At 36.8% G+C, this 27,946-nt stretch overlaps 2 protein-coding genes across 4 annotated transcripts; both read left to right on the forward strand.

The window, feature by feature from the left end:
- Positions 1–2,775: 2,775 nt before the first annotated feature.
- On the forward strand, positions 2,776–19,233 carry cars2 (cysteinyl-tRNA synthetase 2, mitochondrial). 3 transcript variants are annotated; one of them, XM_039694851.2, is made up of 16 exons: positions 2,776–2,926; positions 3,162–3,278; positions 3,357–3,407; positions 5,800–5,917; positions 6,054–6,125; positions 6,220–6,325; positions 6,444–6,524; positions 6,816–6,945; positions 9,916–10,049; positions 10,182–10,249; positions 10,334–10,400; positions 10,504–10,642; positions 14,471–14,594; positions 14,711–14,806; positions 16,672–16,896; positions 18,934–19,233. In XM_039694851.2, the coding sequence occupies exons 1-16, from the start codon at positions 2,820–2,822 to the stop codon at positions 18,988–18,990; spliced, it is 1,692 nt and encodes a 563-aa protein (XP_039550785.2). In that variant the 5' UTR covers positions 2,776–2,819; the 3' UTR covers positions 18,991–19,233. The 3 variants fall into 3 exon arrangements, with proteins under 3 accessions (XP_039550785.2, XP_039550793.2, XP_088988402.1); XM_039694859.2 differs by having other exon boundaries at positions 2,789–3,278; XM_089132276.1 differs by lacking the exon at positions 6,444–6,524 and having other exon boundaries at positions 2,790–3,278.
- A 2,358-nt stretch (positions 19,234–21,591) lies between these two features.
- On the forward strand, positions 21,592–27,188 carry LOC120495333 (ras-related protein Rab-20). The gene is made up of 2 exons (XM_039694839.2): positions 21,592–21,993; positions 23,643–27,188. The coding sequence occupies exons 1-2, from the start codon at positions 21,804–21,806 to the stop codon at positions 24,191–24,193; spliced, it is 741 nt and encodes a 246-aa protein (XP_039550773.2). The 5' UTR covers positions 21,592–21,803; the 3' UTR covers positions 24,194–27,188.
- Positions 27,189–27,946: the final 758 nt, after the last annotated feature.

Genomic DNA, 27,946 nt, shown 5'->3' on the forward strand with positions numbered 1-27,946 from the left:
ATAAAATAAAAAATATATATATATATATATATATATATATATATATATATATATATATATATATATATATATATATATATATATTTAGTCCAGTACAGAGATCATTTTTAGGTTGAAATAATTAGGCTAGGTGATTATTTTAACTCACAACAGTTAACTTTATAGCAGTTAAAAAGAAGTTGCTACTTAACCGGGCTTTTACCCCCACATAACAGGGAAGTCAAGGATTTAATTCATGATATTACTAGTAAGAATAAAGTGATATCAGTTCATAAAGTTATAATAACATTAGACCGTTTCCCGGCCGGGAGGTAGGCCTATATAACGTTACTTACAAAAATGAGTTATCAATTAAATAAATTAATTCAGCAAATAAATGTTGTACTAAAATGTAAATGTTTGACAATATAGCCTATAACAGCAATAGAATAGCTCTACAGTTTTTTTTTGCAGTACTAATGACCGTTAAAGCAAGACTAGTAAACAAAAAAAAAACACAGCCAATGTCCAAAGTGGCAATTAGTTAGGATAAGGGACACAGCGCATCAATGATTATCATGTTTGAAGCATGATCCAGGGGATTAAAACGTCCAAAATATATTTTAGGCCGAGTTGGTAACTAATAATAGTAGTAAAAGTGTAAAGTTGCATACAATGGAAATACTCACTAATGCAAGAAAAAAACTACCTCAAAAAACTGTTATCTGTGCTGTTGTCCAATAACTCCAGTTGGAATTTTCACCCCGATATGGCGCTACCGAAGCGCCATCTAGTGGCTGTTACCAAAAAAAGCATCAGAGTTTCGCCTGTTTGGTGGAGATATATAGATACAGTCGGTTGGTCTGGGAACGCCCCCGGGAACGCCCCGTCACGTGGTGTGAATTTAGCCCGTGGGGGAAAACATTGCCTTGGCGCTCATTGAAATACATGGGACAATCATGCCGAAGAGTTGCGGTGTCGTTTTCTGTACCACCAATAAACAAACAAATTATAAATTGAAGTTCTACAGCCTTTCTTACATACATACAGAACCGGATAGGAGGACAAAATGGCAAGATTAATCATATCTTATTAGATTACTGTGTGAGTAGAGGTCCGTGTGATATAGTAGTAGATGTTAAACTCGTATTAGGCAGTGGGCCAGATTTGTCTGACGTTATCCCTTACGAAAAAGAACTATAGTAATCCTATGGCTAGTATTCTATAGTAGTGTATAATACTTCTGTGATGTTCATTAATACCTATACTTCTAGGCTATGTCCCAAAATACTATAGTATTCCTATAGGATTAACGTTACTATAATATTTTGTCCTAAAATAGGCTACTACAAGATTCCTTTAGTTGTTTTTCATAAGGGATGTTATTAGCGTTATCAGCTGAAGGTTATCAGACTGCAGTCTGTGAGAATTCGGATAATGTCAGCAAAGTCCCTCTGCAACTTCGTAGCGACTACTAATGATCACCGTTTTACAAAAGGATTAATAGTTTGGAGTGAAGCATACGTACAATTGGTAAGTGACATGGTTTTATGGACTTATAGTAACTTATACGCAAGTTGATTGAGTTACAGGCTTGTGTTGCCGGTAGCTTCCGCGATGTCTTACCTGAAGATTCAACCAGATATAATAGTCTGGAAACGACACCTCCGGCCATTTGGTTGGGTCATTGACCCAGTTTTTAATTAAATAAGGGCAATCATAACCTATTACAGTTAATTTTGCAATGTACCGTTGCCGGTCGGCAGGCATAAATGACTCGCAATATGACATTTTTGTCATTCAAATACATAGGATGGTCGCGCTGCTTTCCCCCACGCCGACCACGCCCCCCAACTATGACGCGTTGCCGACTGTATCTATCCAGCTGCAGACCCGCAGCACCACCTGTTTCAGAACCCCAGCGCCAGAACCGGAAGTGAGGGAGGAGCGGAATTATTATTATTGCATTATAATTATTTTAGCATGAATGTAAGGACAAAACGGGCCTGAGAGTGAGTTCCCTTTATTTATTTTTATTTTTTATTTAGTTAGTTATTTGACAGGGACAATGTACATTAATTGACATTACTGTAAGCACCAGATATATATATATATATATATATATATATATATATGACTGTATATATGTATGGCTATATATGACTATATATATATATATATATATATATATATATATATATATATATATATATATATATATATATATATATTGTAGTAACAAAAGAATAGTATAGTCACTATTGAAACAAGTACCAGTATGAATAAAGTATCTAAAAGGGCACTGTAGGTCTAAATAATAAGCGCTAATTAATAAGTATGAAAAAGATTGTTATAAAAATAAGTACTACTTAGCATGAAAATAGAGAAGGTTCAAATGATTAAATGTTAAACGGCTTGCCATAGTTTTGCCTAGTCAAAATTGAATTATATCTTTTTCGATTAGTCACAATTATATGTTACAGATATAATACCCTATCCAAAATGCAATTAGCCTACGACTAGTCAGACAGACGTTGTTGATATCTAATGTTAATTCCGGACTATGATTCCGGATAGTCAAACTTAGCTTTTAAATGATAAAACAAGAAAGAGAGTTTTTAGTTTTTAGTTTTTTTCCGCGTCACATTCGAAATCCTCAAACTTTAAAATACAGTTACATCCCTCAAATGCATTTATAAGGAGAACGATTGGTAAACCATTATCGAAAGCATTTCCGTAACTGCATAGTTTTTCATGTCCTTTGCCCCGGTATGGTTTTCAGTGCGCGGCCATCTTAAATCCACTGCAAAACAGCCGAGTTGCGTGTGTCAGTGTGACAGATGAATGATACTGTCTATGGTTGTGGACCGACGAATCTGATCTTTCAATGTGATGACTCTGAAAAGATACTGATCGGGGAATTGGGAAACCATACATCTTCAATCAAGTTGGGAAAACGCGCTTAAATGTCTAGAGATATTATATATTTAATCGCATTGTCGGAATCTTTTAACCACCACCTGGACTTTGTTCAAATGTTTTGTGTCATATTTATGTAAAATGATGCTGCCTTTAGCATTAATTACAAATGCAAAACTGCTTAATTCTGGCTTTAGAATCAGGCATGGGATTCATAATGGAATAACAAATACGTCATTGTTGTCCAATTGTAATATATGCAGCAGGGCGGAGAGAAAGTGGATAAAACCAGTGGGCTATGACACCGGTGTTATGACTTACAACAGTCTGACCAAGCAGAAAGAACCCCTGGTTTTGGCTCAAGAAAGAATTGCTTCCTGGTAAGTTACACAGTGGTCCTTTAGATTTTCTTACATGTTATATAGGTTTTTTTCTATAACATCTTTTGTCAATTCCAGGTATAGCTGTGGTCCCACTGTTTATGACCATGCCCATCTCGGCCATGCGTGGTAAGTGCTTGCTAGTTAGTTTTTTTTTTTGTTTTTTTTTTTTTTGAGCATCTAAAATTCACAAAGGTAAATCTAGTAACAGAGGACAGCATAGTAGGTCAAACTAAAGAAAGATACATGTGCAATGAATATGTAAGAAAATAAATAAAAATGTGAATATGATGCTCAAAAGGAGTAGAAGCTAACGCCTACCACCTTTTATACATTTATGCAGTAGATACATTACTACAATCGAGAAAACAATTGATACATATTTGTGTTGGACGTTTCCAATTCCCATACAATCAACAAAATTAATATTCTTCCTTCCTGTACTTAGACAGTATGCAGTATGCTTGTTTTTACTTGGATTTGAACTGGTGGTACATTCTTGTTATCCGGACCCCACGATGTACCCCTAACCCCGCCCCTAAACCTACCCGTCACTGGGGTTAAGACCAATCAGGGATGACTATAGTTCCGAAATGTTATATGGTGGGGTCCGGATAACAGGATAGTACCGAATGGGCACTGCTGGGCTCTCAGGTTATTCCAGAGCCTGACGCCATACACAGACTCACACATACTTTTCCTCGTAGTTCTGAAAGCTGGTACTTTAAGTTGGCCATAACCTCTCAAATTGTAACAGCTATCTCTTTTTTTTGAATAATTTTTGAATATTTGCTGGTAGTACGACCCGATTTGCTTTATACACTAATTGTACAGTATAAAAATCAATGGGCTCTATGCACGGCGGTATTTCCGGTGAAGGTGTAAGGGTGCTCGATAACTTCCGCCGATCATACAGGGGTTGGACAATGAAACTGAAACACCTGGTTTTACAACACAATAATTTGTTAGAATGGTGAGGGCCTCATTTTGCATCCAAATACAGCACCAATTGACAGATAAAAGTCCTTCACAGTGACCAGAGGGATTATGAGCCGTTCCTCTTCCAGAACAGTGTCCAGGTCACTATATGATGCTGGTGGACTCGCTCCTCCAAAACACCTCAATAATATTCAGATCTGGGGACTGTGCAGACCATGGGAGATGTTCAACGTCACTTTCATCTTCATCAAACCCTTCTGTCACAAGTCTTGCTGTGTGTGTTGGTGCATGATCATGCTGATACACGGTTTGAGCATCATGATCCTCCAGAAGGGTTTGGTAGTCCTCGGCAGTGTCGTGTCCATCAAATACAATCAGGATTGTCATGATATTGGAGCTCAAACCATCACTGATCCACCCGTGCTTCACTCTGAAGATTGGCCGTCAGGCATATAGATGTGAAACCTCCAACATTGGCCAGTGTTTCAGTTTCATTGTCCAACCCCTGTAGAGTCCAATGCAATACTGAAAATTTATATTGAATTTTATACTCCATGGTTATACTAAAGAAACGTTAGTCACAAAAACAGTTAAAACAGACACCCCTCGTTGTGTTTATGCTTGTTTTTGAAATTATATTAAATAAACATAACTATATATAAAATTACATCTAAACATATGTACGTTTCGTTTCAAAGACGGGAGGACAGTAAATTTTGAAGACTCTGCCATAATCCCGTTTTTCCTCGATTTTCCTCCGCTTAAATCTCCACAACCGGAAATGGACGAGCATCCTTGCATCAAATGCGGAACTTATGCGTGCATATAGCCCACGAATTTGAGCATGTTACTTTGTAAAAACAAAATATTTTCGAGGTATCCTACCTTATGAATAGCTAAGCTCTGATTGCTCGTTTTTGAAGTATTACAAGGGAATGAAGGGGACTTTTATAATTATTACCCCAGACCTCAATTCCATAAATTTAGTATGGTAAAATAAGACAGGAATATAATATATACAGCGCCTTGTAATTTAAAACGTACTTAGCTTTGTTTATAATTGCAATATTTTTTGATATCTTCCTTTGTATGTGTCCAATGTGTGGTTTCCAGCTCAGTTTGTTGTCTATCGTGATTCCCAAGAATTTAATTTCTGTTACTTTTTCTATTGTAATACCATTTATATTTATCAGTAGTTCAGGATTTTCCTTATAATTGCTAAACATAATAATAATTTCAACAGCAGTTACGTAGAAACATGATTTGTTTTAGGTTTTTGCTAGGTTAATATTAATTCAATTTGTATACTATTATAGTTCATATTAAGATTTTAAATTTGAGTGAATCTTAGTTTTAGCAATTTTGTTGTTTTTATTTTTTATTATTATGAAATGTTGCCTTGACAGGTAGCTGAAATTAAATCATTTTATATTTTATTTCAGTTAACATTTATTTTATTTCAAATATAAAAAATGCTATTATTTTAGTTCACTATAATAACCCTTGGTTGGTGTTTGTTCAGCAGTAAATGCATTTCTCTGCCAGCTTCCTTTATTTTCTTCTTTTTCTTTCTTGTATGCAGCTCATATGTCCGATTTGACATTCTGCAAAGAATCTTATCTAGACTTTTTGGAATCAGTGTCATCCATGTTATGGTCATCACCGACATTGATGATAAAATCATACAAAGAAGCCTTGAGGTAAGTATCAATACTCTTTTACCCATGTTTCAGTACATAAAGTATTAGACATTTATGTGGAAGGATGTTTATACTTGGCAATTCTAAGACATGTAGAATTTATTTTTTTTTTTTTTTGGTTTAATTTCTTTTGCAGGAGAACATCTCTCCCACCGTCCTTGCAAGAATGCATGAGGAAGAGTTTAAGAGGGACATGCAAGCACTGCGGGTAAATCAATTTTTTTTTTTTTTTTTTTTTGTGGTGGTGGTGATTTGACTGAAACATTAATGTGTATTTGTCTGGTCTTTGTTCATTTGTCCAGGTTCTTCCTCCAGCTGTATACATGAGGGTGACAGACAACATTCCCCAGATTGTAGCTTTTATAGAGCGCATTATCAGAAACGGACATGCCTATGTCACAGATCAAGGTGACTCTCTTTCTTGTTGACAATTTTAAGGTCAAGTCTTCCAAGTTTTTTTTTTCTTTTTTTTTCTAAAAAGGAAGAGAAGATAAAACTAAATATCCAGTATGATTTGTTGACTCAGGGAACGTCTACTTCAACACTCAGTCCATTGGTAGCCGTTATGGCAAGCTTGTGAATCTCGGAGGCGTTGTTGAGGAGCAAGGTATATTTATGACATCTGTTTTTGTTTTGTCTTGGAGGTCTTCATCAATAACAGTAAATGTGGGTATATTCAATCTTTTAATCACACATCAGTTGTCATTACACATTTATTATAATATTTACTGTGTTATTGAGCTAACTTGTTTTACAAAACTACTGGTAATAGCTACAAAAATTACTGATAATATAAGTAATGTCTGTAGATAAGATCTATTTTTTTCTGAGATAATTAATATGCTCTTGAAACCATGACGTAAATCTAATAGAGTATTTACAATTTCTTGTATTTTAGGGGTTCAGGATAAAAGGGATCCAAGGGACTTTGCTCTGTGGAAAGCATCCAAACCACATGAACCTCACTGGGTTTCATCTTGGGGACAAGGGAGACCTGGGTGGCACATTGAATGTTCTACAATTGCAAGGTAAATGCTCTGCCTTAAGGCTGGCCCACAATAAAAGATTTTAATTGCAAGGTAAATGCTCTGCCTTAAAGAGCATAATGCAGGTAAAAATATAATCTAAATTAATAGATAATCTTGTATTAAAATACCATATGAAAAGTTAATGCAGGATTTAAAATGTTTTAAAACAACATAACGGCACTAATTTAGTAAATAAAGTGAGCGTTTCTTGGACTGCTCGTAAAAACGGCTTGTTTTCAACATCGCATCATTTTACATCACGTTACGGAGCCTCATCCTCGGCTCAGTGCAGAGTAGGCTGGTAATAAGTGAGAGTGATCATCAGTAAGTGTGCTTTCGGTACTTTTTGTATTTTAATTTATCATCATCATGGTAAATTATTGTGTTTGTGGAGGTTGCAAAAACTCTGGCCTGTCAGGACTTCAAGATCGAGTCCACAAGTTCCCATTTCAAGAAAAGGGACGGTGCTATAGCCTATATCTTTCGTTCCTGGTGTGGTTTGTGCAGGTGAAGAGATGGGATTTCTCTTCTGCATCGGCTAAACTCAGTCGTGTGTAGCGTTCACTTCAGATCAAATGATTATCATCTTGGCGATATTATGGAGTTCAACATGGGATGCCGAAGCAAGAATATTGATCGTTGTATACTATACCAATGGCATCAAATAGTGTGATATAGGTAGTCATGCCCTAAATAGAAGCAACTTGTAATTGAAAAACAAAATTGGTTGTTTAAATACTCAAATCTTTAATTTTCTGTTTATGTTATAACCCAGGTAAAAGGATGTATTAAAAATGTACCTGAGTATGTTTAGTACAATAGAAATATACTCAAGTATAGTTTTTATACATTTAATAGTATAAATCTACCCTAAACATACTAATGTCTGCTGGCCTGTTATAGGATCATAATAATCTGCACAATATTGGGAGCACAGTGTATCGTTAGTGAACGTGTATATCTATAAGCACTTCTCTCACCAAAAGGCACCTGTCCTGTTCTCCAATGGTTCTCACACCGCAACTCAATTTGTCTCTGACTGTTCTGTCTAACATTATCCTGGCCTGTCCCTGCTCTCTTGGCAGCATAGCAGGCTCATAACTTTATGGCTTGGTCCGTCATACAAATATTTCCTCAGTGTCCGAAATGTCATTGCGATCCATTGTTTTCCTGTTTGAATCGACCGCTCTCCCACCCGTTACGTCACGCCCGCCATGCCCATTTCAGACGCGGAAGTAAAATTTTCTCACAAAAACGAATCCAGAAGCTTCTGTAGCATATTTATAAGTATATTACAAAGAAAATCTAGTTCCTACATTATTTTTCTATGCATTGACTAGTTGGGTCCTCTAACCTGCAATAACTGGTCCACGTCTTTCTTTCTTCAGTCGAAAAGAAATTAAGGTTTTTGATGAAAACATTCCAGGATTTTTCTCCATATAATGGACTTCATTGGCCGCTAAATGGTTCAAGGTCCAAATGTGAGTTTCAGTGCAGCTTCAAAGGGCTTAAAACGATAACAGATGATGAATACGGGTCTTATCTAGTGAAACGATCGGTCATTTCAAAAATAAATAAAAACGTTTAAGTTTTATAAGCAAAAATGCTCGCCTTGCTCTTTTCTGTGATGCGTGTTCGTAGAAGCTGGTGTCTAGTCATACATCTTGTTTGCAGCAGGTCATAACAGCAAAATGGTGTTCTACTAAGTACTAAAGATGTTTGCCATGAAGGGGTTGAATAAATTTGAGTCATTTAAAGTTGCTTTTTCAGTTGAATTTGGGGAAACCACTTAAAACATTTGTTGTTGAGGTATTTCAATTTCTTTTGTTTGATTTGTTCATTATACAAACAGCTGATAGTCTGTATATTTTGCCAATAAACCTGATTTGCAATGGAGGTTGAATAATTTTGGTGAATTTTGGAAAGCATTCATTACCTATTTATTGTATATGTCACAATAGATAGATCTGTCATTACTCCCATTACTCCACCGTTTTGTTATTCCCTTAACTAAGACGAGTTGATGCATACCTCTCTTGTCTCAGTGCGTGCACTCAATCACTCACAGCCCAGTTCATTCAATATGGCCCAAGCAGAGAAGTGACCTCTGAACATGAACACATCTACATTTTCCCTATTTAAACACAGTTACACGAGTAGAGTAACTCGACCAAGAATGGTGACACAAAATAAAACGTTGCGCTTTTCTAAGCTTGTAAAGTGGATAACTATAATATATGGCGGAATACCACAGAAAGTGCTTGGGAGCACTTCGACTCGGCGCATATATATCTATGGACTTGGCGCAGTAATATCATCACTCTGGAGAGTGAGAGGACTTTTCACGAGTGATGATATTACTATGCCGAGTCGAAGTGCTCCCAAGCACTTGCTGTGGTATTCCGCCATACATTATAGTTATCCACTTTACACGCTTAGAAAAGCGCAACATTTTATTTTATTACCATTCTTGGTCGAGTTACTCTACTCGTGTAAATTTATTTAAATAGGGAAAACGTGGAGGTGTTTGGTCGCTTCTCTGCTTGGCCCATTTTGAATGAACTGGGCTAGTTAAGTGCCATCAAAGTGTCTCGTGCGCCAGAGCAATTGAGTGCACGCACTGAGATGAGAGAGGTATGATATCAACTCGTCTTAGTTAAGAGAATAACATATTTTAATATGAAAAAACTGTGGAGTATCCCTTTTAAGAGAATTAAAGTTTTCAGTTGAGGAATAGTTAGGATTTTTTTACTTTAACAAATATAAAATCTAAGGTCAAATACAAACATTGTTTTTAACTGTACAAAATGATGCTTATTTTTAGAATAATATAACACGTAAGTATAACCAAAAAAAAGTGACAAGCCTCTTTCTAAATGGTTGATTCTCTAGGAATGGATGGAGTTTTCAGCAAAATTACAAAATCATATTTTCACATGAAATTTTTTTTGTTGCTTTTCTTGTCTGTAGCTCAGTGTTTGGATGTCAGTTGGACATTCACTCCGGAGGGATTGACCTTGCCTTCCCACATCATGAGAATGAGATTGCCCAGTCTGAGGCATATCATCAGTGTGAACAATGGGGAAACTACTTCCTGCACTCCGGTAATGCCCTCAGTCGTCTGGTTAAGGAGTAGTAATATTTTAATGAGCATACTATATTTTGTAGCATAGGATCAGTGAATATGTAGCTTTACGGCTCGTAAAGGTCTATTTGATTGAAACTTTGTTTTTAAGGACACCTTCATTTGAAAGGAAGTGTAGAGAAGATGTCAAAATCATTGAAGAATTATGTAACTATAAAGGTAGCAAATTATAAAAATAAAAATGTGTTCTGTACGTTTAATAGACAATAGTGTCTTTTAAATCTACCTCTCTTTATAATCTAGGATTTTCTGGCATCTTACACTGCTAACGAGTTTCGACTCTTTTGCCTTCTGACCAAATACAGATCAGGTATGTTACATGCTGAAAGGGACTCCTGAAATAGATACTCCTACAAAGAGACAGATATTCTACATTTACTATAAATTTTCTGTGGGTCTTTTAACCTTTCCAGCAATTGACTATAGTGATGCTAGCATGAATGGAGCCCGATCTACCTTGTCCACCATCTCTACCTTCTGCCACAATGCACAGGCCTACATGCAAGGCCATTTACAGTGCCTGCCTATAGAGGAGGGACTTCTCTGGGAGAGGTAAAGACAGACTCTGATATACATTCATGTTAGAATACACTCACCTAAAGGATTATTAGGAGCACCATACTAATACTGTGTTTGACCTCCTTTCGCCTTCAGAACTGCCTTAAAGGAACACTCCGACTTTTTGGGACTTTAGCCTATTCACCTTACCCCCCAGAGTTAGATAAGTCCATACATACCTTTTTCATCTCCGTGCGTGCTATAAGTCTGTTTGACGCACCCACCGCTAGCCTAGCTTAGCACAAAGACTGGATGTGACTGGTTGCAGCTTTCATACTAATCCAAATGAGTGGCAAAATAACGCAAACGTTTTCCTATTTACATGTTGTGATTTGTATAGTCACATAATGTACAAATAACAAAGTCAAATGAGACACAGACATCTTTTAACCGTATAAAACCTGGGAACTATTCTCTGAAGGCGAAGCACTGCTACTTTGACGGAGTAATAACCGCATCACCTGAGACACGCCGTGGTGAGTAGCGGAGAGTTCGCTCAGTGTTTGGGTAACAGAGTCAGCAATTTATGAATAGTAAAAGCGTAGTTTAGAGTCATGGGTTTTCGCTCTATTGTAAATAGCTGCGACTGTAAACAGGGGAGGTAATACCACGTTTCACAGAATTCCAACTAAAAACGCTGACTGGATGAAGAAATGGCTAACTTACTCTGAATATTTATCCAAACACACCTAAGATTATCAAGGGACATTATGTTTGCTCGGTACATTTCAATGGACGACTATTTTGAAAAATGGAATTTGCCACACGGATCATAATGTGCTGAAGGATACGGCTATCCCATCGACAGCACAGACAGGACAAGTGGATCACCTGCGGCTGAGGTAAGTGTTCCGTTATGTTTTTAGATGACCTACTGTAACAGTGCCATTAGCCAGAGCTAATGTAACGTTAGTGACACTATTATATGATTAGGGTATGAATATGTTTTTATCTTGATGCGGTGCGGACGCGCTTGGGAAAAAAAAAACGAGCGCGTTTACCGCGTTGAACTTGCACCCTGCGCGCGGCACGCCTAGTAGCCTAAATTTGAAATAACCATGGAAATAACGAACTTGAGCGTGCAAAAGGGTACGATAGGCTGTGAGTTCATTGTGCAAAAACAATTTGTGCTATTACTTTCCCCTTATTCTATCCTATAGTAATGCAATACTGTATTATATAGGCTAATGTTGAATACATTTGGTTCAGCTAATAAATTGCATTTAAAATATATTGATTCCTGTAATAATAATTATTTATTCATGTGATATTTATAAATCTGGGTGCGTTTTTGGTTGGAAATCAATGAAACATGGTACTGTATTACCTGGTCTCCCCTGTTTATTGTCACAGCTCATACAATAAAGCAAACACCCATGATAAACTATGCTTTTCTATCTAACGCCAACACTGAGCGAACTCTCTGCTCCTCGTCACGGTGCGTCTCAGGTGATTGTTATCACTCTGCCCAAGTAGCAGTGCTTCGCCTTCAGAAAATATAGTATTTATACGGTTAAAAGATGTCTGTGTCTCATATGGCCTTGATATTTGCACACTCTGTGACTATACAAATCACAACATGTAAATAGGAAAACGTTTGCGTTATTTTGTCACTCATTTGGATTAGTATGAAAGCTGCAACCATTCACATCCAGTCTTTGTGCTAAGCTAGGCTAGCGGTGGGTGCGTCAAACAGACTTATAGCACGCACGGAGATGAAAAAGGTATGTATGGACTTATCTAACTCTGGGGGGTAAGGTGAATAGGCTAAAGTCCCAAAAAGTCGGAGTGTTCCTTTAAAGGACAACTCCGGCACAAAATGATCCTTTGGTATAATTACACATTGGTACATGGTCAACCGTTCTCTGAGATTTGTTTTCATGATATAGAATGTAAAGAGTTTTATCTCTAAAAACTGTTTAGCTTAATACACTAGTATATGGGGCATAGAGAAATGAAAATAAAAATCGATAGTTAATACCACTAACAGAGCTCAAAATAGCCCAACACTAACACTGTAGTATATTCAGGGTCCCTACATGCAAACCGAAGCATTGAGAACGTTGTAAGTGTACAGATCGTTTAATATGAAGATATTTTTGAAAGACAGTCCACTTCGCGAAAACAGGCAGGAGCCATCTTTGGAAAACAGTCTCAAGCAGTTGAACCACGAACGCCGATTCGACTGCTCGAGACTGTTTTCCAAAGATGGCTCCTGCCTGTATTCGCGGACTGTTTATAAAATATCTTCTTATTAAACGGTCTTATTACACTTACAACGTTTTCAATGCTTCGGTTTGCATGTAGGGACCCTGATTATGCTACAGTGTTAGTGTTGGGCTATTTTGAGCCTTGTTAGTGGTATTAACGATCGATTTTTATTTTCATTACTCTATGCCCATATACTAGCGTTATAAGCTAAAGTTTTTAGAGATAAAACTCTTTACATTCGATTATCATGAAAACAAATCTCAGAGAACGGTTGACTATGTACCAATGTGTAATTAGACCAAAGGTTCATTTTGCGCCGGAGTTGTCCTTAAATTCTATGTGGCATTGATTCAACAAGGTGCTGAAAGCATTCTTTAGAAATATTGGCCCATATTGATAGGATAGCATCTTGCAGTTGATGGAGATTTGTGGGATGCACATCCAGGGCACAAAGCTCCTGTTCCACCACATCCCAAAGATGCTCTATTGGGTTGAGATCTGGTGACTGTGGGGGCCATTTTACTACAGTGAACTCATTGTCATGTTCAAGAAACCAATTTGTTCTCATTCTGTTCGAGACTCATCAGACCAGGTTACATTTTTCCAGTCTTCAACTGTTCAATTTTGGTGAGCTCTTGCAAAATGTAGCCTCTTTTTTCCTATTTGTAGTGGAGATGAGTGATACCCGGTGGGGTCTTCTGCTGTTGTAGCCCATCCGCCTCAAGGTTGTGGGTGTTGGGGCTTCACAAATGCTTTGCTGCATACCTTGGTTGTAACGAGTGGTTATTTCAGTCAAAGTTGCTCTTCTATCAGCTTGAATCATTTGGCCCCTTCTCCTCTGACCTCAAGCATCAACAAGGCATTTTCGCCCACAGGACGGCCTCATACTGGATGTTTTTCCCTTTTCACACCATTCTTTGTAAACTCTAGAAATAGTTGTGCATGAAAATCCCAGTAACTGAGCAGATTGTGAAATACTCAGACTGGCCCATGTGGCACCGACAACCATGCCACGCTCAAAATTGCCTTAATCACCTTTCTTTCCCATTCTGACATTCAGTTTGGAGTTCAGGAGATTGTCTTGACCAGGACCACACCCCGAAATGCACTGAAGCAACTGCCATGTGATTGGTTGATTAGACAATTGCATTAATGAGTAATTGAACAGGTGTTCCTAATAATTCTTTAGGTGAGTGTATATGAGCTGTGTCATGAAAAGGTTTTATTTCCAGTCACTGCTCCCATCATTTTTATGTTTTGGATGTGATCCAAATCCTTGTGTTATGGACGTCACCATCTATGATAGTTGCTGTCACTGTGGTTGCAAGTGCTAAGGACCATTCACTCCAAGGATGATAACTATAACGACAAAGTTCTAATATTCACAGATATAGTTCTTAAAATCATTATCAATGTAAAAGAAATTAAACCACAAAGAGTCCAAACCACAACTACAACGATAACGGCATACTAGAGAAACAATATCATTGGAATCACTTTCAGAACAATTTTTTCCAGTTGATGAACGATAAAATTGACTAGGTGAAAAAGCTGATGATGAAAAAGCCTTTGTTTCGTACTCCTTTTTGTCTTCACTGTCTTTTTGTCAAGGTTATCTGCTACACGGACCAGTGTTGGGAAAGTACTCGCTGATGATTTTGACACCCCAAAAGCTGTGGATGCCATTATGAGCCTCATTCACCATGGCAACTGTCAGCTTCAGGCTGTTACTAAGGTATAGTCACTGAGGCCTCACATTCTTTATATCCTCATTACAAAATATTATATTTCAAACCTTAATTTATATTTATTAGTCAAAGACTAATTTTACTGTCTTTTTATGTTTGGAAGGTTCATGGGCCTAGGAGTCCTGTTGTATTTGGAGCCATGCTGTCCTATGTCAGGGAAATCATGGATGTTTTTGGAGTTGATTTACTGGATGGAAAGGTGAGAGATCAAACTTCTTTTTTTTCAATGTTACATTTCAAAATAAAAATTTGTTAATTTTTCATGAATAAATTAATTGGCACCATGGTCCCTACAAAGACAGCGCTCAATAGTCACCTGTATACACCGTTTAACAGTTTTGACTTCATACAAGTGGTGTTATTTATATAAACATAGCAAGTTATACAAGAGCTAAGAGATCACACAGCAACACGTCTGAAGCAGGAGAGGGAATCTTGAAGAATTGAGATCCTCACACCGTTTTTATCTAGTGCACTGGCAGCCGCCAACTCGGAGCCTCTCCAATCTGCCCATATATTCAGCCTGCCTGTCTAACACTGATGAGCACAGAGAACAGGAAAGGAAACAAACATACCTGCACACTCATATAAACTCCCACACAATAATGTGGACATGTTATTCTTAGAAACAAAGTTAGATCCAAGGATGTGTGTGTGTGTGTGTGTGCGTGCGTGCGTGCGTGTGTGTGTTCTAGTAGATGCCTCATTTCTTTGTCCTTTTTCTTTCTAAATATTAAATCATGGCAACTAGGGCTGGGTAATAAATATCGATTTCTCGATATGAATCGATTCTCATTTTTACTTACCGATATCGATTCTTAAATCTCAAGAATCGAATAGTCATCCTGTTTCATTTGAATTAATAGAACATTGTATCGCGGGACAAATAATCTTTGTCCTTTGTTACTATTATGAAACAAAGTCTCAATTTTCAAATTACGTCCATTTTCTTTAGAAATTCAAAATCATAAATAACGTTTTGGTGCTGTGGCGTGAGATCTCTCTGGCGCAGCTCAAGAGAAGCAGCAGCGCTGATCTCTCTTCCGGCTTAATAATACCAGTTACAGCGCGAAATATACATGAATGAGCTTCTGAAAGTGTGTTAAAAGATAGAGTACAACTTATCGAAATCCGTATCATTTCACATTGATTCGCTCAATCAGCGTTTCAACCGTGGAAAGACGTCAGTTAAACAGCTTGTAATCAATGTCATGTAACGTCATATTGACCTCAGAAAACCCACATCAACTCGTTAGTCAGCTAGAAAAAAATAACTCTAGAGAGGAGCATTTTGCTAAATAAATACACCATACTACATATGCATTATAATCTTTATGTTCTTCAATATTTAATGCATATTTGAATAAATCTGGCAAGTTTTTATGACAGCCACCATTTAAATGTTTATATTTCATATAATCTTCTTATTATAAAAATAAATAAAAGTGTAATTTAAGTGTTTGTATAGCTACAAAACAGTGAATTATTACCTTCATATTAGGCTGATGAAACCTAATAGGCTACAACTAGACTCCCATAGTTTAAAGCATTAGTTAAGAAATTTGATTTCCTTGAGAAAATTTGCCATTTATTGTAACTGATATCCAAAATAATCAATATTGAATCGAATCGAAATTGAATTGAATTGCAAGCTTGTGAATCGAAATCGAATCGAATTGTGAAATTTGTCTCAATACCCAGCCCTAATTGCAACACATGATGTTTTATTAACAAAGTTCGGGAGGAGCACTTTCAAAAAATGAACCTAATTAACACAGGAGGAGCACATTCAGTTCATGACATAAGAGCTATACACAGTATACAGCAGACTTGCCTCTGTTCGGTTACAGTTTTCCAGCATCCCTCCACCACCCAATCTCCTCACTTTTGACTATTCCTATCTCAACTTGGGATGGGGAAGTATTCTGGGTTCAGGACAAATTCTGGGCTCGGACCCCTGCCCTCGGACAGCACGCCAAATACGCATAATCTGTATATTGTCTAATTGTACTGTATGTAAGTGTGATCTCTTTCATTTCAATGCTTTTACTCTGTGTCCCTTAGGTAGTCCATGATTCCTCCGGAGTTTTGAACAATGTGGTGGAGGAGTTGGTGCATTTTCGTAGTGAGGTTCGTAAATTTGCACTTTCTGTGCAAGACCAAGCTCCACAAGACACCAAGACTGGCAGTGAAATGCAGAAAAGTCATCCACAGCCAGACAGAATACCCTTGCTGAAGGCCTGTGATGCCTTAAGGAATAATCTAGCACCCCTTGGAGTCCACATTAAGGTAAGATTTCATCGTGTCAGACTAAGGCTGAATCCCAATTCTCTGTCTTACCCCTTCCCCTTCGTCTTACCCCTAGCTCTTGTCCCTCGAAACCAAATGGTAAGCGCTAGTGCAAACATACCCCTATGAAATGAGACACCACTCGGTTACGTCATCTTGCATCGTCCTTAACTGGCGTCTGTGTCACCCGGGGCAACGAGTGTTGATCACAAACTTCTCGAAACTTTCAAGATGCCGTCAAAATGTCCGGGATTGGGATTTTGCTTTCCGTCTTCACTATTCATTATATTTACATGCACAAGGTGTTGTTTCAATCGGACAGAATTCTTTCATTTAAATCGGTGAATCTGAATGTATTGTTGATCTAATATTCCTGTGTTTTCATCTCAGTCGGGATCTGTTTGAAGCTGAATGCATCTGAGAAGCTGATCACGTACATGTCTGTGTCAAATAATGTACACATAATGAAAGGCGACTGTAGAAAGCAAAAGCTGAATCCCGGACATTTTGGGTGATCTTGAAATATGGGACTGATTGTGCAAATCAGCAATGTAACGTTAGCATAGCCTAGCGTAGCAAAGTAGCAAGTTTTAAAAACTTTAAAAACGTTTCAATAAACAACATAGTTGCAAATATATATGTACATAATTGTGTAGAGCACAAAACACGACGGTCATATTTTTTATCAATCATTTAAGCGAAAAAACTTGTGCATTTCTTACCCCTTGGTTTCAAGTAAGCTCATGAAAATTCTTGATCTTAAGGGGTATATACCCCTTCACCTTACCCTTACCCCTAGATCAAAATGAGAATTGGGATAGCCCTTCCTCTCACGTGAACGCGCAAAACTAAGGGGAAGGGGTAAGACCGAGAATTGGGATTCAGCCTTAGGCTCTTTCTCAATTTCAAGAACGCAAAGAACGGACTTGCGTTCTCGGTGAGATGTGCTGCATCCTTGCTACTAAACTGAACATCTCAGCAAATGGCGATTAGCGGCCAAACTACAAGAAATGCAATATAGCATCACAAACCTATGTCACAACCTATTAAAGGGTTAGTTCACCCAAAAATGAAAATTTTTGCTGTACCAACCCCTTAACACCTTCGTTCGTGTTCGGAACACAAATGAAGATATTTTTGATTAAATTTGAGAGGTGGATCACTGCTACATAGGCTGTCAAAGGGATCGAAACTTGACAGCCCAGAAAGTCAATGAAGAAAATGTTTAAATATTCCATGTGACAACAGTGGTTCAAGTATAAGTTTATCAAGCGACGAGACTACTTTTTGTGCGAAAAAACAAACAAAAATTACGACTTTATTCGACTATTCCCTTTCTTCTTCTAATCAAAAATATGTTCATTTGTGTTCCGAAGACGAACGAAGGTCTTACGGGGTTGGTACAGCATGGGGGTGAGTAATTAATGACTTAATTTTCATTTTTGGGTGAACTAACCCTTTAAACATTTCTTTCATATTATTATAGACATTGTTTTTATACAAGTTTATTTTTTACTTTACCGTGAGTTTATGGTTTGTCAATGTTAGATTCTTCTTAATATGCCAATAAAAATACTGCCGATTTCTTAAGGTCTTTATCACTTTATTAAAATTAAGCAAAAGTGATGGACACATGTTTACTTTCACAAGCTGTCATGCATTTCAAACTCGCAGCGGGAATCTTTTAAGTGAAAACGAGAAGCTTAAAGCTTACAGCTTATGTTGACTGCTTGCAGTGTCTTCTGAGATTTTTAACGGTTCGATTCTCTCAAGTCTGCATTCCATGTGTCCTCTATCAAGAACACATCCAGGCATTTTCATTTGTCCTCTGTACTTGCGTTCTTGAGTATTGGAATTGTACTTTGACGGTTGATAATGATGTAGTACGAGAAAACAAGGATGCAAGATTGATGAAGAACACATATTGAGAAACAGCCACAGTGCAGCAGAGCTTTCAAAGCCTCCAACACCTACTCTCAAAGCACATTGCAAGGCTTATTGTGTTTAACGGTGCTAATATTTTGATTTTGGTTTCAGGATAGAAGCCCAATCTCCACTTGGGAAATTACAAGAGGAGAGACAAGGAAGAATTAACCACTGACTGAATTGGGCCAATCCTTTATCTATTAGAACTTGGACATGCTGTTTGAAGCATCTCATCGGTGACTGTTCAAGTTTTTCTTTAAAGAAATTATTTCAACTGAAGACACTTTCAAAAAAATCCAGTCATTACCTAATAACTATTACCCAACTAAAGTTGGAACACAAGTGTAATCATAACCACATATTGAATATGTAAATGTTAATAAAACAACTCTGTTCATAGTTTATCCTCAAGTAGAGCTTAACCCTTTCTCAACCATTCTTATACAGAAATAACTAAAGCAAAGGATCCTTATTGAGCTCCACTGGCTCAAGGTCAGAATGGAATGGTACACTACACACTAATCATAATGTTACAAGTTAGGGCAAAGTTATTCACATTTGGCAACTTAATGTTTGATTGGTGGAAGACTTGTGCAGTGTCTATTTTCACATAATTTGACACCTTAAGTTTGTTTTTTGTTTTCTGGAAAGATTTATCATTTGATATTAGAGCATATTCTGTAGTGTTTCTCTTAAAGTCCCCGTGAACCGGAAGTTGCAAACGATTTTTCTCCAGTGCTGTGACGTATTTCCAAGTGAAACGGAATATTGAACAGAGGGCAGGGTTTTACTCTAGCGCTCCTCCTCTCCATCTCTCGCTCATAGCAAACTAACGGTTTGAGGGGAGTGGTTAAGCGTTTCCCCACCCAAGTTGTGAAACCTACGTCATCAGAAAAAGAAACCGTTCCAGACCGGAAGTAACTTTTCAGATTTTGATGAAAGATTACCAAGGTAAAACATTTTTTAAATATATTTTTACTTGCACGGATTAATTGTTCACCACAAGACTAGTAATATGCGCTAACAAAGTAAATAGGTTCAATTTTGATTTCACGGGGACTTTAAGTCCTGTGTACATTTAAAATAATTATACCACTGTTTTAGCAAGACAGGCATTTTTGACTATTAACTATCATAATGTCTGAAAATTATACAATATTATATGAAAAACTTTTTATAATGCTCATTTGTCAACATGGTAAGCAGTAGCCTATAACATTCCCCTTAAATGGGGAATAATAATAATAATAATAATAATAATAATAGTTACATTGCATTTATATAGTGCTTTTCTTGGCACTCGAAGCACTTTACGGGGAATCTCCTCAACGACCACCAATGTGCAGCAGCCACCTGGATGATGCGACAGCAGCCATATTGTGCCAGAACGCCCAACACACACAATGTTGCCAGGGTAGCGGTTTTCCCGCACAATTGGGCTATTTTAAAAAAAGAGTTGCGGGTTGCGGTTTTTTGGGCTACATTTATTATGTACTGCGGCCACAAAAATAATAATAATTAAATTGTAGACAAAGAAAAAATTAAAAGGGAACCGTTTATTAGTGGGTGTTGTTGATCACCGGGAATGAATATTTGGCAACAACTGTGGCGGGCGCTGTCTATGGGTGGGCGAGTGGACGCGTCTCATGTGTTTTTGACGTAACATCACAAATCTAGCATCATCACATCACATTCGAAGTGTTCCAAATGATGATAGAAAAACGTCCTGTAAATATTGCAAATGTGAAATCAGAGTTCACCAGTGATCTAGTAGCTTATGCTGCGACTGAATAACATAAAAAAAACATTATTTGATACAGGCAAAGTTCCTTTCTAAGAACTAATGTTGCTGTGAAAGAGGAAGCTGGCTGCTCACGTTGTGTGTCACTCAAGCACTTAAACTGTTGATCATTTAGGAAGTGACTACTAGGGTCAGAAAATATCAGAGAGGACAAGTTCTTGACCTTTATTGTATGAGATTGTGTTTCAGTGTGTGATATTAAGATTTTGGGTGAGACAAAATGGCAAAAAATTTAACTTAACACACACACACATATATATATATATATCTATGTATCTATATATCGATATATATTAATGTATATATATATATATATATATATTAAATAACCAGGTTAACTTTTATTTAAACAGGTTAATCTGTTGAGAACAAGTTCTCATTTGCAACCATATACAGGTGGAACTCGAAAAATTAGAATATCGTGCAAAAGTTCATGTATTTCAGTAATTCAAATTAAAAGTTGAAACTTTTCATGATATTCAAATTTTTCGAGTTTCACCTGTATAAAGAGGGAATTTATATATATATATATATATATATATATATATATATATATATATATATATATATATATAAAATTGGGCTAGTTTTCATTCCAGTTGGGCGGGTTTTGAGTTGTCATTGGACTTGAAATATTTCTGGGACCTGGCAACCCTGCACACACACTTATTGGTGGAGGAGAGAAAGTGATGAAGCCAATTAGTGTAAGAATAAGAGTGAAATATGTTAGAATAAAAAATAATGAGAAAAAAACACTATCTTAATAACTTAAATGAATGAACTGGGAAGAAGTCATTCCTCTAATTGCATTCACCTAAATAGACATAAATAGCTTGGAACAATTGGAAAAGATTCATTTATAAATAAAGTATTTTATTTTTTAAAAAAATCTGTCTTGACTTGTGTGACGACATATTTAGTGTAAATCGGGTTTCAGGACTTTTTATCATTGTGCCATTGGTCTTGAGTTTCCTGTTGCGTCATTGCTAGAAGTGAACTTTTAAGTGCTTTGACATGGACTGTGTTTTTAAGCACGAACAAGACCATTTCAAAACAATTAAATGTCTCGGAAGACCTGGTGACTGCTCCTTAAGGTTTTTGTGCGATATAAGCCAAAACTGGAAACCTTTTGCGAGCATTTGGAAGTCTGAAGTAATTTTGTGTCCTCGCGGTTAAAATCATGTCTCCACCTGGGAAAATGAGAAAGCCCGATATTAAAATGGTTGTCATAGGAGACATGAATGTAGGGAAAACGTCCCTGCTGCATAGGTACACAGAGAGAAACTTTAAGGACACTTTGAGCACAATTGGTGGAGCATTTTTCTTGAAGCAGTGGGGTCCATACAACATCTCCATCTGGGATACAGCGGGTAAGATTGAGATCCAAATGTTATAGCCTAACGTTACCTTAATTTTTATCCTGACCATAGATGACCCAAAATCTCATCTCAGGACTTTTGATGAATGTCTGTAAAATGTTTTATTAATCTTAATCAACTTTTGTAAGATTTAGTCAGTCAAAATAGTTTTGAGTTATTGATCTAATTTCAGTGATAAATGATGTATTATGTTGAATATCAGAGTTATTTTATCTCTATTTGTTAATGAGGGATTTGTGGAGTAAAAGTTCTATTTTGAAGTAAAAAGATAAAAATAGACCCTTTGGGTAAGGTGACCCACGCCCCAGAATTGGCACATAGGGGCCCAAGGGGCATGTTGTTACTAGTGTTATTATTTTAAAATTTAATAATTATTGTAATTAATGAGGTTATTTTAAGTATTTCATTTCAGAAATCTTTGCTTTCATTAAAACCTATAGGCTAGTTCAGTGACATTCATAGTGTTTCTATTGACATATCTTCAATTAAAATAAGCTGGCAATTAAATGTCCCTGTAGCCCTATTTTAAAACATTAGTCATATATATATTTTAGAGTTTTACGGCTCTAGTTGTTGTATTCTTTTAAATGTCAGATTGTGATATTTAGATATAGAGATAGTTGATCCACATGTGATTGTGATGAAATCAAGTGACAAACCTCATATTCTCGTGTTCGCTGCGGAATGTCCCTGATCCATTCTATGTCATGTTCCTCAGATGTCGATTCTGTTCATCAGTCTAAATAAATCTGATTGAGTAATTATATATGATCTGCCAAAATTGACTTTAGTTCCATGAGGGAAAAAAAGTATATTTTTTTAAATCTTTTTCTAGTTTTTAAAAGCAGTGCGTGGAAAAAGCATGTTGCCATATTATCTCGTGTTATTTGCAGGATTTTGCAATCTTATAGTTTCAGCAATAAATGTGGATTCTTTTTTTTTTACGCTTGTGTTTTTGCTGAAGCACTTATAGTAAAGAGGTAGTTTGCACAGTTCTGTCATATTTACTCAACCTCATGTCTTCCAAACCCCAATGCTTTTCTTTCCTCTGTGAAACAGAAATTATAGACAATGAGACTAGGTGAAATATTCATACTCTAATCTATTCACAATGAAAGCGAAAGGTCTTCTGAAGTCATAGCTGAAGTGGCAGCTTTGAGTGAGGAACACAAATTTCACAGCTGAATCTGCACTCTGTCAAAAAAAAGAAATATTCCACCCCATAAATGATCAGAAAAAAACTTGACCTTGAGATGGGGTTGAAAAAGGAACATTATTTCATTTAATTGTTAGTAGAATGTACTTACCTCATTGATGAAGGAAGGAGGGAAAGTAATAGGTTACCAAAACATGAAATTTTTGCATTACATTTTTTTTTTTCATGTCAAACAAATACAAATTTTATAGAGTCACAAACTGGACTGACAGCTTACAGACTCAGCTATATACAGTATGTATTCTGTCACAACAGTTCTCAAGGTGGCAGTTCATTGGAGGGCAAGATTACTGAATAAATTATGTTATATAAGTGTGTGTTTATTAATTTATATAGAAATATATATTATGCTACTCTTGTACTGTGGCCAGTTGTTATATGTGATATATTCATCTCTGTTTTTTTGTGCTTCTGATTCCATCAGGTCGTGAACAGTTCCATGGTCTGGGCTCCATGTATTGTCGTGGCGCTGCAGCCATCATTCTCACGTATGATGTCACAAACTGGCAGAGCTTTGTAGAGCTTGAAGATCGCTTCCTCTCTCTCACTGACTCTGCCAATAGTGACAGCATATTTGCCATTGTGGGCAACAAAGCAGACCTTACTGACCCTCAAGCCCAAATTATGACCCCAGAGGAAGTCAGGGCAGAAGAAGGTAGTGTACTTCCCCTTTCATCTTGTCCCACACCCCCTGACTTTCCCTTGCACAAGCAGGTGAATCAGGATGATGCCATAGCACTTTACAACCGCATAATACGCTATAAGGCACTAGAGGGCATCAGTCCACCAGCAGAGAAGATGTGCTTCGAGACAAGTGCTAAGACTGGATTTAATGTAGACGTTATGTTCGAAACACTCTTTGATCTACTGTTGCCATCCATCATTCAAAAACACTCCCAAAGTGAGTCACCCTCATTGTGTTTGGAGGACTATGATGAAGAGGGGAGGAAAAGTAAAGGGGGCTGTTGCACATGAGAATATTTGCTGAAGAGTGTTTGGAGTCATGCATGAACATCCATCGGTTTATGGACATTGTTACGTGATCTGTTTACTTACATCAAATCTTGTACGTTGTCACAGTAGTCTCTGCTTTGGCTCATCATTGTGTGTGTGTGTGTGTGTGAGAGAGAGAGAGAGAGAGAGAGAGAGAGAGAGAGAGAGAGAGAGAGAGAGAGAGAGAGAGAGAGAGAGAGAGAGAGAGAGAGAGAGAGAGAGAGAGAGAGAGAGAGAGAGAGAGAGAGAGAGAGACTTGTTTTTTTTTTTAATCGAGCACAAGGACTTTGAACTTAAGTTACTCGGTGTTTTGTTCAGTGTTTGAAAAAAACTTTTGCTGATAATTTACTCACCCCCATGTCATCCAAGATGTCCATGTCATTCTTTCTTCAGTCGAAAAGAAATTAAGGTTTTTGATGAAAACATTCCAGGATTTTTCTCCTTTACTGGTAACCAAACAAGGTCCAAAAGACACTTTCAGTACAAACTGCAAACTGTTCAAAGGGCTTTAAACAATTCCAGACGATGAAGGGTCGTATCAAGCGAAGTGATTGCTCATTTAAAAAAAAAAGAAGAAGAAGAAGAAGAAGTTTTTTTCAACATTTTTTTAAACATTTAAAAAAAAAAAAAAAATTCAACGAGCGAAACGATCACTCATTTAAAAAAAAACAAAGTTTAAGTTTTATAAGCTGCTCAAATGGTCACCTTGCTCTGTTCTGTGACGCACGTTTATGACTCCCCTGTTCGAACTCGTTCATCAAAATGAACAAATCTTTTTCCGAGTCATTTCGAAACGAACGAATTGACTTGAAAAAAAATTTGTTCATTTTTTGATGAACGAGTTCGAACAGGAGAGTCATGAACGAACATGGGTGCAAACTCTATCATAGCATTTGAATGAATGTTCCTATTTTTGTTTTGGGAGTTCCCAAAAACAGTTTAACGTGCATGCAAGGATAAAAAAACATTTTATTTGTCTTATAATATGCTTTTATTTTTACCCGATTTGCTCAACGACTCCCAAAAGATTCGTTGGACGATTCATTTTCCCAAATACCTCCTTTGAGTGACTCGAATCTGCGGCGATTGTTCAAATGACCCAGTCAGTCGTTATTGGTAAACCGTAGGCAGAGACTGTCGGCAACGGGATGCCCATCACCATTAATGGATTATAGCTTGTCAAGTGTTGAAAATTGTATACAGTGTATGAACAAACATGTCAGAAAAAGTGCACTTTCCACACGGTCCCTTACTCGCGTCGCCGTTAAGAGCGAGTAATTGCGAAATCACATTGCGGTGGCTTTTGAGGGGCAGTGCTTATTATATAGAGCGAAGTCATGTTTGGCTAAGTCGTTTAGGAGGTAATTGCCATTTTTCAGTGAATGTCTGGGGCAGTGTTTCCCAACCCTGTTCCTGGCGACACACCAACACTGCGTGTTTTCTTTGTCTCCCTAATCATACACACCCGATTCAACCCATCAGCTCATTAACCCACCTGATTATGAGCTGATGGGTTGAATCAGTGTTGGTGTGCCGCCAGGACAGCCCGATCTCATGAAAGTTCCAACACAGTCTCATGAAGATGCGTATCTATACCACGAGTGTCATTTCTCGTGGCATTTATACGCCAAAAGTGTTTTTTTCGTTACGCACTAAAAAACCCTGGGTTAGGTTTAGGGGGGAGGGGGGTGGGGAGTTTGTGCGTATTATACGCAAAAAAGTGCGTATCTTATGTACGCGAAAATCGCGTGCCAAATACACGCAAAAACTGTTTTTGGCGTAGGCTATAAATGCCACGACAAATGACATTCGTGCCATAGACACGAACTTTCCAGCCCAATCTCATGAAAGTTCGTGTCTATGGCACGAATGTCATGGCCAGGAACAGGGTTGGGAAACACTGGTCTGGGGAATATAAAAAACAAAACTAACTTTAGAAGCTTCCCGCTTAGAAGCTGCGCGGAGTGTACACAACACACACAACAAAATATAATATTGTGCATGCTACAGAAACCATAACAGCAAACATTATTAATAGCCTATGCTTAATAAATGTATTAATTTGTTGCTGAAACATTAAAACGAAAATAGAATTTATATGAAACGAATGCACTTTAAAGACAGGCTTTCTACAAAACAAAACTTAATAAATGGTCAAAATCATGTCTGCCCCACACCAAATGTTTTCCGATAGACCTATTGGGTAGCTTCTGATCCTTTCTTACTCATCTCATGTGGTTCCCTTTTCATATACGCTACTCAACATAGATGAAATAGTAAAAAATAAGTAACATAATATTATTAAACATAAATGTGAAACGTTTATTTTATGTTTTTTTTTTTTAAGTTATATCCTGCCATTCCGCTTTGCTCACTTGCTATGTAGCCTATACATGCATGTGTGTGTCCATGTGCTGGAGGGGTGCCCATCCCTACTTTTGAATATCGTTATCATTATTGATAATTTTTAATAATTATTTTTTCATGGATATGTAGTGAACAAATTGGTACTATTTGTTACAGGTTTGACACTTTACTAAAAATGACTCTGAATGTGCTATTAATAAATAACTTTACATAGCCTAACTGTTAAAAATCCCAATTAGTCATTATATTGGGAGACACGCCCACTTCCTTGAGCTTCCTTCACCTGAGGATAATTACCTACCAATCACCCTCACTAGTGTGTTTCTCTTTGTGCTGACTGTTTGCTCCTCTGCTTGCTGCATGCGTTTGCTGTGTCTATGACTTTATAAGTTCATTTAAACTTTCTGTATTGATATTAATTTGATAACTGTTGATTTGTTTAAAGATTTTCTTTATGGTGATGTGAATGTATATTTATATAATTTGTATCAGTAAAGTTAACTTTGTTTGATTGTAGACACCAGCAATATGCAGCAATTGTAAAGTCATATGAAAGAAATGGGAGAACCAAGAAAGAAAGCAAATGGCAATAAATAAACTGAGAAGTAACTTCTGGACTCATTCCTGTGTTCTAATTGACTAACACAGTTAAACACCAGATATTTTACACTAACATTATCATTACTTTTTTTAAGGTTGTTTTACTAAATTTAATTTCTATTAATTTATAGTATCAGCCCTTGATTATATGTTGCATGTTCTTTTGTTTTCTTTTCTTTCTGTTCTTTAAAAGACAACCCATACATTTTTGAAAAAAAAAATGGATGGATTTATAGCATTTTAAAAAAAAAACCTTTTAATTTATCATAAACAATATTGTTGTTTAATAATCGTTGTTCGAAATGTTCAGTATTTTTAGATTAACATAGAGATTAGACCTTTTAAATCCAGTTATTTGAATCAGATTAGCGCCATCTGCTGAGAGAAAATAAAATAAAACATGTAATGTCATGGTGTTTTATGCCTTTATAGCTCTCTGGAGAAACTTGTGAATTCTCTAGTAGTTTTTGACACAATTACTACTTTTAAGCTGTGGATTTGAATGTATTCTAAAATAATACTTTTGACGAGGTTTATTAAAAAAACATTTTGATTTGAAGTGTACACGTTTTTGCATTATTATTACTAAACCCGAATGAAGGGAAAGCATTTTGTTACACATAACATTAAAATAAACAGCAAATCTTTTATCACAGCTCAATCCACCTGGATCTGATCTCATTTCAACCTCTTATTTCAGTCTCCTGACTCAGTGATGCTGCAGCCCACCAGTTAGTTTGTGGATTATTGTGTTTTTAAAAATTTAAT

This window comes from Pimephales promelas, chromosome 6, assembly GCF_988280905.1.
Source record: "Pimephales promelas chromosome 6, fPimPro1.hap1.1, whole genome shotgun sequence".
NCBI lineage: Eukaryota > Metazoa > Chordata > Actinopteri > Cypriniformes > Leuciscidae > Pimephales > Pimephales promelas.

Bases quoted from the DNA above. Each gene is read 5' to 3' on its own strand.
- cars2 (XM_039694859.2), top strand. From the start codon at position 3,040: ATGATGCTGCCTTTAGCATTAATTACAAATGCAAAACTGCTTAATTCT. The intron at 6,326-6,443 runs GTGACTCTCTTT...TTGTTGACTCAG, and splicing joins TGCCTATGTCACAGATCAAG to GGAACGTCTACTTCAACACT. The intron at 10,250-10,333 runs GTAGCAAATTAT...TTTATAATCTAG, and splicing joins AGAATTATGTAACTATAAAG to GATTTTCTGGCATCTTACAC.
- LOC120495333 (XM_039694839.2), top strand. From the start codon at position 21,804: ATGTCTCCACCTGGGAAAATGAGAAAGCCCGATATTAAAATGGTTGTC. The intron at 21,994-23,642 runs GTAAGATTGAGA...TGATTCCATCAG, and splicing joins CTCCATCTGGGATACAGCGG to GTCGTGAACAGTTCCATGGT.